The following is a 14,430-nucleotide window of genomic DNA, read 5'->3' as shown; positions in this document are numbered from 1 at the left end:
TGAAAGCTAAGATGGGCCGATCTGGAATCTTCTCCTTATGAGGTCATAAGGAGCAAGGTTACCTCCCCTCCCGCCCCTGGAGAATTTGGCCCACCCATGAGAGAGAGACATCATGGCTTTCAAACGAGCAAAGTGGCAGTTGGTCAAGGCCACACCCCCACCCTCCACCTTGCCCCCCCTCTCTCCTCCTCAATAGCTACAGACACAGAAATGGCACATCCTAAGGAAAGCTCATTGTGGGACTGGCTCTAGTGGCTGGAATTCTGCACCAAGGCTGAATTTTGGGAAAGAGACTTCAGATACAGTATTAGGGGACCACTAAGGTCTATATAAAAGAGACTTCAGATACAGTATTAGGGGACCACTGAGGTCTATATAAAAGCATCCAAAGAGCACCATGTCATGGGACCTTTAACGAAAGCAAAACTTAAACCAAACTCATTGTGCTGGTATAGCGTTCACTGGGCTCTGGCTTTAGCTCCAGTGCCAACCAGATTAGGTCATACTTAAAGGAGAGTGATGTATTATTTCCAGGCTAATGGAGGTTTTTGTCACAATACACCAGTTTAAGTAGGACAGCTTTGGAGATCGTCCACACACCCCTCATTGTATTCCATGAAACCATATTGATTGATTCAATCTGCTGAAGCACAACTGCGGTTTCTTATGTGATAGGCCATCGGCTGTTCTTGATCCTCTTCAGCTGAAGAAAGAAAGGGGGGGGGAAAAAAAGGTTTTAGAAACCAATGCTGACCCCTGTATTCTTCTTTTCACTCCAACAGTCCTGTACACATCAATGCTCAGGGACAAAAATGAATGCATTACTGACTGACAATGGTGTGCAATTCGGTCCGTAACAACGTTGTATTTCTTTATGTATTTGAGAGATGTTTTGATAGCCACTAAAACCCTATTTTGAAGTGGTTATGACACAGAGAACAAGACCATGTTTAAACTTCATTTGTTTTCTGCCACCATCAGTTTCCAAAAGTAAGTAGAAGTTGTCAAAATGAACTCTTATAAAACTAGGTTTCTGTGTTAGTATGAACAGTTAGAAAAATATAAATGTAATGAATAATATATGAATGTAATCAGTGTTGCATATTTCTGACTGGGAATCTCCACATGTCAGTTAAAAGGGGCTGTACTCGACATTCAGAACATTAATATAGCAGTAAAGAAATATTTACTGTGTAAAGGTATAGTGGAGTAAAGAATGAAGTCACACTCCCTCTGTGTGTGTGTGTGTGTGTTGTACTCTGAGCTTCTCTGGTGTTTGTTTTGGTAGCCGGTCTGGCCGTGCGTGCATGTGGGGGGGAAAACGCCGGTATTTCATGTATTGGGGTTCTGTGAGAGCCATGTGGAGGCAATCCCTGCCCCGTTTTTTTTTTCTTCAGTATTTTGAGTACAGCTCCTTTTTTTTTTAAATCAACAGTCCGCACTGTAAAGGCTGATTTCACGTTTAGGCACCTCTTTATCCCTGATCAGAGAACAATATTCCATGGACATGCTTTTAATATTTGTATGGTTATGCTTTCCACAAATACTTTTAAATTGAAGTCCGTTTGATTAAGGTTGACAACCAAGCCAGATTGTAGTGAAAATGTACAGAGCAAATATGCCATAGAATCAGTTTCTTTAATCAGTTATTGTGTTATGAGCATAAATACAGCTGTCAACCCCAATCTCATCCGCAGTCTGAAAATTAATGGTCCAAAGGGTCCCGCTGGTGAACGGGCCAAAGAACCAGGGCGTGTGTTGTCCGCCTAATGAGGACCCGCTTGTTGTGCCATCGGGATGGTGTGAACATTTGGCTCATTGTTTGATGAAGCACATGTCACAGAGGTCAATCATGTGTTGGTGTTGTGTATGGGCCAGGTGCCTGAACCCGGGGGTGCATGGAGAGGTCAAGCCGGATCAACGCTGTGGCCATGACATTATGTGATCAGCGTGAAATTCCTCTTTCATTCCACAAAGTCATGACGTATCACACAGACTCTTCACTCTGCTGGATTTATTAGTTTCAGTGAAGATGTTACTTGTGGTTTGTTGTACAGTATAACAAATGTAGAATTAAAGACTTGATGAGTTGTCTCTGTGAAGCCTTTAAACAGAATACTTTAAGCATAAGCTGATATCTTAGATTTGTCTTATTGTTAACTAGGGATGTGTATCATTCAAAAATATTCAATACCAATACCGTGACTTTGATACTGGTTCCAAAACGATACTTTTCTTTTTCGATACTCAATTCTTCATATGCAATTCGGTCGGTGCCTAAAAAGTACTGAATTCTGTACCCAGCCCTATTGTTAACACATTCCATTAAAAGAGTAAAACCAACAATGAATTGATCTACTAATAATCTTCTCTGTGTAAACGGACTCTGATCCAAGCCCATTGGTTCCGTCTGAAGAGGTTAATCTTTAAATAAATACGTTCCTTAATATACAATAAAGTGGTCAAAGCAAGTAGGCTACACTTGTTATTTCAGTGTGTCCGATACGTTTGTTTAGGATTTCATATCTTGTGTTGCTCATGTACAGTGCCCTGCGAAAGTATTCGGCCCCCTTGAACGTTTCCACCTTTTGCCACATTTCAGGCCTCAAACATAAAGATATAAAACTGTAATTTTTTGTGAAGAATCAACAACAAGTGGGTCCCAATTATGAAGTGGAACGAAATTCATTGGCTATTTCAAACTTTTTTAACAAATAAAAAACTGAAAAAGTGGGCGTGCAAAATTATTCAGCCCCTTTACTTTCAGTGCAGCAAACTCTCTCCAGAAGTTCAGTGAGGATCTCTGAATGATCCAATGTTGACCTAAATGACTAATGATGATAAATAGAATCCAGCTGTGTGTAATCAAGTCTCCGTATAAATGCACCTGCTCTGTGATAGTCTCAGAGGTCCGTGTAAAGCGCAGAGAGCATCATGAAGAACAAGGAACACACCAGGCAGGTCCGAGATACTGTTGTGGAGAAGTTTAAAGCCGGATTTGGATACAAAAAGATTTCCCAAGCTTTAAACATCCCAAGGAGCACTGTGAAAGCGATAATATTGAAATAGAAGGAGTATCAGACCACTACAAATCTACGAAGACCCGGCCGTCCCTCTAAACTTTCAGCTCATACAATGAGAAGACTGATCAGAGATGCAGCCAAGAGGCCCATGATCACTCTGGATGAACTGCAGAGATCTACAGCTGAGGTGGGAGACTCTGTCCATAGGACAACAATCAGTCGTATACTGCACAAATCTGGCCTTTATGGAAGAGTGGCAAGAAGAAAGCCATTTCTTAAAGATATCCATAAAAAGTGTCGCTTAAAAGTTTGCCAAAAGCCACCTGGGAGACACACCAAACATGTGGAAGAAGGTGCTGTGGTCAGATGAAACCAAAATCGAACTTTTTGGCAACAATGCAAAACGTTATGTTTGGCGTAAAAGCAACACAGCTCATCACCCTGAACACACCATCCCCACTGTCAAACATGGTGGTGGCAGCATCATGGTTTGGGCCTGCTTTTCTTCAGCAGGGACAGGGAAGATGGTTAAAATTGATGGGAAGATGGATGGAGCCAAATACAGGACCATTCTGGAAGAAAACCTGATGGAGTCTGCAAAAGACCTGAGACTGGGAGGGAGATTTGTCTTCCAACAAGACAATGATCCAAAACATAAAGCAAAATCTACAATGGAATGGTTCACAAATAAACATATCCAGGTGTTAGAATGGCCAAGTCAAAGTCCAGACCTGAATCCAATCGAGAATCTGTGGAAAGAACTGAAAACTGCTGTTCACAAACGCTTTCCATCCAACCTCACTGAGCTCGAGCTGTTTTGCAAGGAGGAATGGGCAAAAATGTCAGTCTCTCGATGTGCAAAACTGATAGAGACATACCCTGCAACTTACAGCTGTAATCGCAGAAAGGTGGCGCTACAAAGTATTAACTGAAGGGGGCTGAATAATTTTGCACGCCAATATTTCAGTTTTTTATTTGTTTAAAAGGTTTGAAATATCCAATAAATTTCGTTCCACTTCATGATTGTGTCCCACTTGTTGTTGATTCTTCACAAAAAATTACAGTTTTATATCTTTATGTTTGAGGCCTGAAATGTGGCAAAAGGTCGAAAAGTTCAAGGGGGCCGAATACTTTCGCAAGGCACTGTAGTTCAGCTTGCAGCTCCAAGTTGTGAACATGAATTAGGCTACCATTTAAAGCTATGGTGTTTCTGCATTTTCTCAGCCAATACAAGTTGATCACAGATCTCAAGAGGAGTTATCTATAATCTTAGGTGCTTGGAAATGTTGGAAGCTAAATCTAATTAAAGTGTTTCCCACACTTGGACTAATGTGTGGCAGTGCGCCATACAATCAACGCCGGCCGCCACATATTGCGATTCATTATACTTTTTTTTTTTTTTTTTTTTTTTTGAACTCTATTTAAAACATGCAACGTATTCATTCACTTCATTTCCTTTCCCTGCTCTCCTCCGTCTCTCTGTCGCTCACGCGTCTCACACACAAACAAGCGATTGCGCCTGCTTTAGAAAGTTAACATGCAAAATGCAGTCAGGTTGTCAAGGTCAAGACACTATATGTAGCAGCTGTTAATCAAATAAACTTATTATAAATAATGTGATGTCTTACACTGAATGTTTGCTGCTTCAATCCAGTATTGAAAAGTATTTTCCGTGACTGAAAAAGGCCCGTGTTGAGGATGAGGACCAGCCTGAACCGGAGGTATCAGTCTGAAACAGAGCTCAACAGTCCGACCAGTGGAACTAGTTATGTTATTAATTTGTTTACAATATTTTCAGGCTTCAACCAGTGAAAGACAGGGTCAGGGAGAGAAAGAGATCGATTCGTTAGGCATTGAAGAAAGAGGAGGACAGCATCCAACAGCGTGTCCTCAGTTTTTGATACTTGATTGTTACGAAAATAAGTATTCCTCCCTCATAGAAATAGAAACCTATCGTTTACATTCTCTCGCAAATATACGTTGCGTCATTAGGTGGACATTTGTTATGATAGTAAAGACTGTAGCCATGTTTCCATCCATGTTTTTATGCAAATTAAGTAATATTGAATGAAATAGGCAAAGAAATGCCATCTGCATCATCATAGCGATGTTTTGATAGCGTCATTGTCTTATTATAGCTTGACATGTCGCTATCAGCTGGCACATAAGCACTATTACAACTTGTGCTGTAGTAATCATTTGTACTTAGGCAGCGCGATCCATTTTGGCTAGCAAACTTTGTTCGCAAATGTTAGCTTGAAAATGTTAGCTTGAATGTTGAGCGATTCAGTGCGAAAATGAACGGAAACACCTTCAAATGTCTCAAATCTATTCGATATAAGAGTGTGACCGCAAAACAGCATGTGACGTCATTACACAAAGGTCTTTATTGGCTTTAAAGCCGTTGGATGGAAACGCTCTCACCGGCTTTATTCGCATGATTGTTTTTAGCGAAATTCAGATAATTAGATTGACAAGTGGATGGAAACCTAGCTTGTTGTGTTGACATTAAGACCTCCTGAGTGTCTGAATGCTCCTGTATGTTTTCTTGCTCCCAGATTGCAGCCCAGATATGTCGCCAGGCCGGCCTGGTGCAGAAGTCCAAGGATGTGATGGACTACAGTTCTGAGAACTTTGCCATTGTCTTCGCAGCCATGGGGGTAAGCAGACCCCCCTCCCCCTCCCAATCTGTGACTCTAATCCCCCTTTTAACCCTGATGTGACACCCTGTCCCTTCTCCCTCCTCTCCCGCCCTGCTTTCTGTCTTTTATTCACCAGGTGATTTCACCTTTAAGTCCCTCTTGTTACTTCTGCCCCTCTGAGCATATCCCCCGGCCATGTAGACAGGTTACTAATTCAACAGGCCCTTTAACGCTGTCAGCCCCGCAGTATCAGGTTCTCCCCTCCTGGCTGCTCTAATTCCCACGATTGTGACAGGTTGACCTCTACCGAACGAATTTGAACGCACATTTGCTTCACTTGCTAAACACTAATCCTTCCCTCTTCCACTTCTCCACCAGTACACATCCCATTGTGCTTATTCTAGCAGGTTATTAGGGATTTATACAGGTCAACACATGGATATGCATTTTTTGAAAGGGCAAATTGAAGGACATAGTGCACACAGTGACAGCAATGCATATGTTTAATGGTAGTTAATATGTTAACACCCCAAACCTTTGTTTACCCAGAGTATAAGACTTGTACTGAGATAAGATCTCCTATGGAATGACTCCTGATTAGAATTTGTCTTGGTCTTCATCCTGAGTGCAAGATCAGTGTTTTTGTCACGTTTGATTTTAACTAAAACTCTGACCATGACGAGACTAACTATAGGAAACCTTAACACACTTTGGTCTAGTTTTAGTCAAGGCCAGTCCTTTTCTGTCACAACCGCAAACATCCCACAGTTCCAGCGCCTCAGTTGTGAGGATTTGCTGCTTTACGTCAACCCATATAAATATGTTGACCATTTTACATGTTGGTCTCATGTCTGAATAAGCGCTTGAGTCACTTTTACATAAAAGTCATAACAATAGTCAAGGTAAAATGCTAACTGCAAGGCTGAAATTATGAATATCCAGCAAAGCACTAAACATACTGCATTGACATTCTAAAACAGGCAGCAGAACCCCTTACCTAAGAAATGGTGAAGCTGATGAGGACATTTAATACGGAATTGGCTTTAAGAAGAAAAGATCAAGAAAAGAAGATACCTTGCTAGCATGATTGCAATGGAACAGACAAAACTGTCCTCTTTTCATTGGAAAATGCATTCCAAAGTGCAGTTGAAGCTAATGTCTGAGTTAGTCTAATCAACTGGGGATGTTTGAAAGTTCCTGTCTATTTAGGACAGAATTGCCCCTTTTTTATTTCGTTGCTGAGCTACAGTACGAGAGACATAGCAACAAAGGTTTGAACTTAAAAGAGAAGATACCCACTGGGTTTCTCTAACTCAGACTACCGAACCCTAATATTTGCTTCACTTTAGCTATGAAATCTATTTTTGCATAGAACGAGGATAGTGGATTTCCCCAATATGGACTATTGCAATATCCAAATTGCAGGGGGGGGCGCAATATCTGTTAAAGGTAAAATATGTGTCAAACCGTTCAGAATGAAGTATGGTGGTGCTGCAGAGATGTCCCGGCCTAAACATCCTATCCTACAGACTAAAGAAAAAGTCTTTGTTTAGTACAGAACCTCGCAAAAATCACACTATAATCATTTTAATTTCTTTCAATGTTAATCATTTTCAATGAAAATGAGAATAATGATACAAAAACGATCATTCACTCCAATATCGTGAATCCTATCGCAATATCAGTCAGAATAATCGCAATTAGATATTTTCCTCATCTCATGCTGCCCTACTCACCACTGTTCTCTGCAGTGCTCTCTCCACAGTGCTCCTGTCATGTTTGTATAGATCATAACCAGCATTTCTTTAACCGACACATATTTCCGAATGACAAAAGCTTTTATATGTATACAGATATGGATACAGATGGTCTTATTTATCCATGAAGTGAAATTCAGTTTCTACAGTTCACTGAAACATACACATTCATACTGCCAGTCATCAAAGATAGAGGGAGCTCAATAAAAAGGCATATGGGAAGGTGCTATTAAGAGAGAGGAAATAAAATAATAAAATGGATAAAGTGCTGAGTGTATTGCACATAACAAATTACAATCCACCAATTTTAAACCATGACCAATATGAGGTTTGTGCAAAATACATTTCATTCAAGACAGCTACTCGGCATTCAGCAGCTTAAGGGCAGAGGGAATGAAGGATTTGGAGTAACAATTGGTCTTTTTGGGAGACGGCAGATAGCGCATTAACATTTGTGTTGTATAACACAAGTTTTTTTTTTTTCCAAAAGATTACTTGAGTTATGTCTCCCAAGAATGAGTAAGATTTTGACTCAAATAGCAGCAATCGGGTAACTGTACCTCCACTGCCTCCAACGGTGTTTCACAGCCTCTGCTGCAGCTTCAACAGCTAACGGGGATGGTCATCCGGTCAAATCAACATGCCAAACTACAATAACTATCATGCCATTGTTTTCTCCAGCATGTACGCACATCTTTTCCTACAACTCTCCGGCGTCCCCATCGGGAAGCAGTTTAAGTAACTTTGCTGTGACCGATGCATGATGCCAGTAATGTTACTTATTTGATGTCTGAAAAGGGTCTTATTTTTAACCTTTAGTTAACCTTTGGTTTAAGATCTTTCACCTCGTCTCATTAACTTGTATAATTTGTCTGTCAGGTCAACATGGAAACTGCCCGCTTCTTCAAGTCTGATTTTGAGGAGAATGGCTCCATGGACAACGTCTGTCTTTTCCTCAACCTGGCCAATGACCCCACGTAAGATTCACTCCGAAATGATCCTCAGCAATGACAACAGTAATTGTACCAGCAAATCCTAGCTTCTGTATGTTTTGCTTAGTTATTGATTCTGAATGATGTTCTATACTAGAGATAGTCTGTATCGACCACGTTCCACTTCCGGGATTGTTCTGGTGCCGCCAGAAATTCCACCGGATGTGCGTCCCCTTCCTGCTCTTTTGTGTTGGGGTTCTAACCTCCGGTGGATTTGTGAGGACTATGGTTAACTGCTCCTCAGATCTCTGCAGGGTAAATCCAGACAGCTATCTAGACTATCTGTCCAATCAGAGTTTTCTGTTGCACGACTAAAACTACTTTTGAACGTACACGTTCCACCAGAACAAGTTCCTTCCTGAGACTATTTGGCAGAGACAGCGTGGCTCCGTCCGGAGCTTAGCTCCGCCCAAGACGATTGTGATTGGTTTAAAGAAATGCCAATAAACCAGAGCATGTTTTTCTCCCATCCTCCTCTGCAGCGCTGTGGAGGAAGGTCTGGCAATGCGATACTATACTAGAGGTGACCTAAAATCTTCCAATATTCGATGTAAAGAGCCTGATTCGACTGCCAGTCTCACCGTGGAATTTTGGCAGCGCCGTAAAGCCCAGTTCAGACCAAAGATTGTGGACGAGATGAGTGTAAACTAGCAGCTACTTGCAACGCATCGGTCTGCAACGTTCTGACAGCTGCCAGTTTACACCACTGTGACTAGACGGTGTATCATCTCCATAGCAACGACTCTGTGCACTTCTGTCCTACCTTCTGACTTTCAGGCTTTTTTTGTAGCTGGATTTATCACTTGTATGAATGTGGATAACATTGGTGATAGTGAGATATTTGCTACAGCTGCATTTCTAGTGATGAAACGGCAAAAACGTGTTATTTCTCTGAGTCACTGCTTTGTTCCAACAACACTCGCTCTCTTCCGTCACTCTCTAGGTCGCTCGGCCATACAGCGTGCTTGCAGGTGCTCGTTGAGCCTCCGCCCGTTGTGACTACTGCAACCTTTCCCTGCAACGTTCTAAATCAGTTTTGTCTTATTGCGAATCTTTGAAGCTTTTGCTGAATCTTTTTAAAGTGGGTAAATAAATCCAACCGCCTCATGATGTCAACTTTAAGTTTTACTTTCCATGATCTGTGACCGACGGTCAACCCCAACCCCCACGATTAGTGGATGATAGGCGAGACTTGACAATTCTGATTTGACTATGATAATTCTTAGTCAGGGACACCCCTATTCTATACACAACAATCTTTTGTTCATTGGCTTGTTATTGTCATGTGAAATGTATGAACAGATTTTAGAGTTAAATTCAGACCTCAGTTTATGTGTACAATATAACTGTTTTTGTAACCAGCATCGAGCGTATCATCACCCCTCGCCTGGCGCTGACTTCAGCCGAGTACCTGGCCTACCAGTGCGAGAAGCACGTCCTGGTCATCTTGACTGACATGAGCTCCTACGCTGAGGCGCTGCGAGAGGTACCACACCAACTCATCTGCCTTACACACATACACTGGTTACACTCTCAACATGTTCACATGCCCCATCTGCACCGAGGAGTAGAAAAAAAACTTTCACTCCTGCATATAGTGTCGTTAATGTGGGCCCTGCTGGAAACTTAAAAAAAAAGGTAGTAATATGCCCCAGTAAGTAGACACAGCTGAAGATGTGCTTCTGTATGTTAACGTATTCTCAGCATGAGTGACGAGATAGGAAAATTCGAGAAACGATTGAAAGATAAGTCTGGCATTTAAAAAATATTTTTCTTACTTTCAATTCATCTCAGCCCAAAGCCCAATCGTCCCTACTGATGATGGAAATGTTTAAAATTTGCTCACAATACAAAGCCAAATCATCGACTATCAACTTATGGGAAAGCACAGCAGCACAAATACCAGACCTAATGACCTCAGCCCCGCAAGAGCTAGAAGAGAGTGACTAGGCAAGGTGTGGTTTCAGTTTGTTTGTTTCTTTTGTTTTCCTCGAGACCGTGGGGGGTGGGGAGGTGGGAAGGTTTTTTGTTCTTGTTCAATTTGTGTTTCTCTGTTCTGTGCACCATCTGATATTACCTGGCACATATTGTGGAATTTGTTCTGTATGTGTGTGTAATGATAAATGGTGCTAATATAGAATAAAAAATGTATCTTAATAAAAAAAAAAAAAGATTTGCTCACAATGATATAGTTAAATTCATAAAAAGTTTTTAGCAAATGTCACTCAAAGGAGGAAAATAGTGCATTTTTTTGGGACTATTTTCAGCTGTGGATTAATCCACATTGGTGTGCTTGTCACTATTTCTGTAAGTAAGATTTAAATGTGGGAATAACCGTGTGTGTGTGTGTGTGTGTGTGTGTGTGTGTGTGTGTGTGTGTGTGTGTGTGTGTGTGTGTGTGTGTGTGTGTGTGTGTGTGTGTGTGTGTGTGTGTGTGTGTGTGTGTGTGTGTGTGTTTGTTTTTTTTTTTTTTTATGGTGATGGAGGAACATGTCAGCCAGTGCAACAGTGTGTCTTTTAATGTATTACCATTGCACATTGTACCTAACCTTTTGCTGTATGCCTGTTGATAACGGTGCGGAGGCTCAACCCCACATGCTATATGTTTTATTACTTACTTCTCTCTTGCAAAGTAAATTGTGTCTGTGTGTGTCTGTGTTTGTGTGTGGCCAGTGCAACGGTCTGTCTTTTTAATGTATTACTATATCACATTGTACCTATCCTGATGTGTGTACTGTACATGGCTCTTGGACCATCACTAATATTTATCTTGTAGTTTTACAGTCATTAGAACTATATCTGCCTTACTGTTCCATTATCTTAATGTACAATTAGCACATGTCCAGTATATTCAGGAGGTATCGGTACACACTTACTCTCTCTGAGTTAGCAGTTCTTTGCGGCGTTAGCACACAGGTGCTACACACACTTAAGTATTGTGCTCCTGGCTGAAAGGGAGGATAATGCCCCCCCCCCCACCCCACACACTGTCCTCCTCTGACATTGTGGTGAGGAGTCAGGCCTCTGCGTCTCACTCTTTTGTGTCTCTATAATAATCCTTTTATGTTGTACAGTTTGCCGTCTCAATATGCAATAAGGATTTTAAACGGTGCATGGGCATATGTTATTTTCCCGTCTTGTATTTGCTGTCCATAACCTTGGCACATGAACGCTGCAGGAATAGTCAGGTAGGACTCAGGCAGCTCGATGGGTATTTCAGCAGCTACAAAGAGCCAGGAGGACATTAACATGCAACCTCTGTTCCCCATTCACACATGTGAAGGTTGAGTTCAGCATTGAATAAACAGTTCAGAGATGTTTAGCCTGCCCACACCCCTTTAAACCCATGCATGAATGGGATGCATTTTCTTTCGCAGTAAGATTACATCTTCCTTAAGATAAAATAATCATATATATTTCTATGGTTTGTAATGAATCACCCTCCTCTTTAAACCCCTAACCCCAAAGGTCTGTTGGGAAACATAAAGACTTTAGAGCTGCACTCGTCTTTATTTTTTATAAACAAAAGATAAAAATGTGAAAGGTGTTACTTGTAGCGTCCTGTAGCAGCTAAATCCAACCAGCTGCTGCTCAGACTTGATCCTTCTATGGCACTATAGACTGTTCACGTTACAGCACTTTACTTAGTTTATAATACTTCTATTTTAGGTATATAATACGGCACTGTCACTGCAGCCGGAAAATGACTGTAACGGCACTGTAGCAGCACTTTCTACATAGTTGGTTAGTTGGTTGGTTAGTTAGTTAGTTAGTTAGTATAGTTGTGACATCACAACGTACAGAAGTCCCGACGACTCGTTTGAAGACACAGTTTCTGAATAGAGGCTGTGTGCATTAATGTGTGGATTGAACGTTTTGATACTTTTACAGTATTTATATAGCACCCTGACCTGCTTTATAATAAAAGACCTGGAAATCTCACTTTTCACAATATGGGACCTTTAAGCTTGTTCTACTGATCCCAAGTAGACAAAGATTGATTTATTTATTTATGCAGCTCTAAAATGTTCTCAAACTTGATGAAATATAGTGTAAATGCATGTTAAGAACCTCGTTCCTTTTAGCTCCTGGTTTTTACAGCTCTGGTGTCGCCCTCCCTCTCCTCCCCTGTAGGTGTCTGCGGCCCGAGAGGAAGTGCCCGGCCGTAGAGGCTTCCCTGGCTACATGTACACCGATCTGGCCACCATCTACGAGCGTGCCGGCCGAGTGGAGGGCAGAAACGGCTCCATCACCCAGATCCCTATTCTCACCATGCCCAACGATGGTGAGAGCAGCAGCAGCAGAACAAAAGCATTCTTTCAACTGTCAGCCTTGTAGGGGACCTAGATATCAATGAGCATGTTTTTTGCATTCGCTGTAGGGCTGTCAATCAATTCATCGCAGAGTGTCCTAGTTAACTCGTGATTAATTGCAAATTTATCACACATTTTCTATCGGTTAATCCTGTACTTTAAAAAGGTTAGTTTTCAAGTTTGTGATGCTCAAGTGGTATTGGAGACTCAAAGTACTCCGGTGGTAACTCAGTTATGGGTGTACGATATATCCGCTTAATATAGATTTTTCAATATCACGTTGTGCAATATCGATTTCGAAAATGTCCCCAAAAGTATGCAATATATCGTTTATTTGTGGAGAGATGCCCCGGTGGCTGTTTGTTCTGATCACTTTAGAGCCTGCATATTTCATTGGCCAGTTGCCCTGTCACACGTACACACTTGGACAGCGTGAGTGAAGAGGAAGATGGAGAGAGCGACAGAAGCGAAAGGACAGAGTGTGAAGCGAGTGGGTAAGGGGAAAGGAAAGAAGAGACCACGGAATTATGGACATTAAAGAGGAAATGTTTGTAGCAAGTACTTTGGCTTTAAGCCAACCGATGTTGCTCAAGCTAATTCACTCTGCAAAACATGCCGTATGTTAGTACAGCGCGTAAGAGGCAATACGACAAATTTCTTTTCTCACCTCAAAAACCAACACAAGACACTACGATGAGTGCATAGTAATTATCCTGAAAATAATCTTTATTTATTCAGGTTCTACTGTCAGTTTAAATAAATCCTTGTGTTGTACACAGACCTGTTTTGATATTCTATTAATCTATTTAGATGTGTTTTCCCATAACTTTTGTGTTTTGATATACGTTGAAGAATATCGAAATGAATATGGATATCCTAATATTTATGGTCAATATCGCAATATCACATTTTGTCAATATCGTGCAACCCAAAACTCAGTTCACATCAGAGTACATGCAGATAACTTTAGTCTAGAACCATCTGGAAGGGCTTTGAATCTCAACTTTCCATTCAAAAGACCCTTTTCTTCATACGTTTCTGCTCCAGGAGTTATGTTTCTGCTAGCCATCCACTGCCGTTCATGGATGTATTATAAGACCTGTAAGACCTGCTCCCGTTCAGAGTCTCGGTTCCACTGCTTGTGCATCTGTTGGATATCAGTGTGGTCATGCAGATTTGATTTGTTGATTTTTCTCTCCATCAATGCTCTCCCCTAAATCTCTTGGCAAGTCATTGTTTGAATTAGTGCAGTAGGCATCTCAAATGGACTGATGAGACATTTCTGATACATGTAGTTACTGTACCACAGCAACACACATGAAGAGCCTTCTCCTATCTATTTGAACTGGAGTCCGCCATCACAGCATCATGGGGAGGTGATTGTGTCGGCTTTTACTGAACACTGCTGGTGTTCCCAAGGGCTCTTGATTCAGAGTAAAGGTCTTTAAAATGACAAGCTGACAAAAAAGCTTTCTTCTATTTCTGTCCTATGTGTGGCATTATGTTAATGCCTGCAAATCAATGAGTGATTAGAATTGTGTCTCAATAGTAGATGTTCTTCAATGTGGAAGTAAACTAAACTATGTAGAGTTTACATTACTTGTACTGCATTGCAAATACATGAATATTTGTGGGATATGTTGTGATAAAATACATTTTTGTGCATGCAACAGACATCACCCATCCAATTCCTGATCTGACTG

At 41.2% G+C, this 14,430-nt stretch overlaps 1 protein-coding gene across 1 annotated transcript in view; it reads left to right on the top strand.

Annotated features, from left to right (window-relative positions):
• The window catches only part of atp6v1ba (ATPase, H+ transporting, lysosomal, V1 subunit B, member a), a 53,107-nt gene that overhangs the window by 28,647 nt on the left and 10,030 nt on the right, over positions 1 to 14,430 (top strand). The window contains exons 7-11 of the mRNA XM_039783937.1: positions 5,582 to 5,683; positions 8,302 to 8,399; positions 9,777 to 9,900; positions 12,549 to 12,699; positions 14,401 to 14,430. The exon at positions 14,401 to 14,430 is cut by the window's right edge and continues 53 nt beyond it. Of these exons, the coding sequence (XP_039639871.1) occupies positions 5,582 to 5,683; positions 8,302 to 8,399; positions 9,777 to 9,900; positions 12,549 to 12,699; positions 14,401 to 14,430 (505 nt within the window). The remainder of the gene's footprint in view (positions 1 to 5,581; positions 5,684 to 8,301; positions 8,400 to 9,776; positions 9,901 to 12,548; positions 12,700 to 14,400) is intronic.

Source organism: Perca fluviatilis, chromosome 19 (genome assembly GCF_010015445.1).
Source record: "Perca fluviatilis chromosome 19, GENO_Pfluv_1.0, whole genome shotgun sequence".
Classification (NCBI taxonomy): domain Eukaryota; kingdom Metazoa; phylum Chordata; class Actinopteri; order Perciformes; family Percidae; genus Perca; species Perca fluviatilis.
The sequence above is the reverse complement of the archived record's forward strand: the minus strand, read 5'-3'. Positions and strand labels throughout refer to the sequence as shown.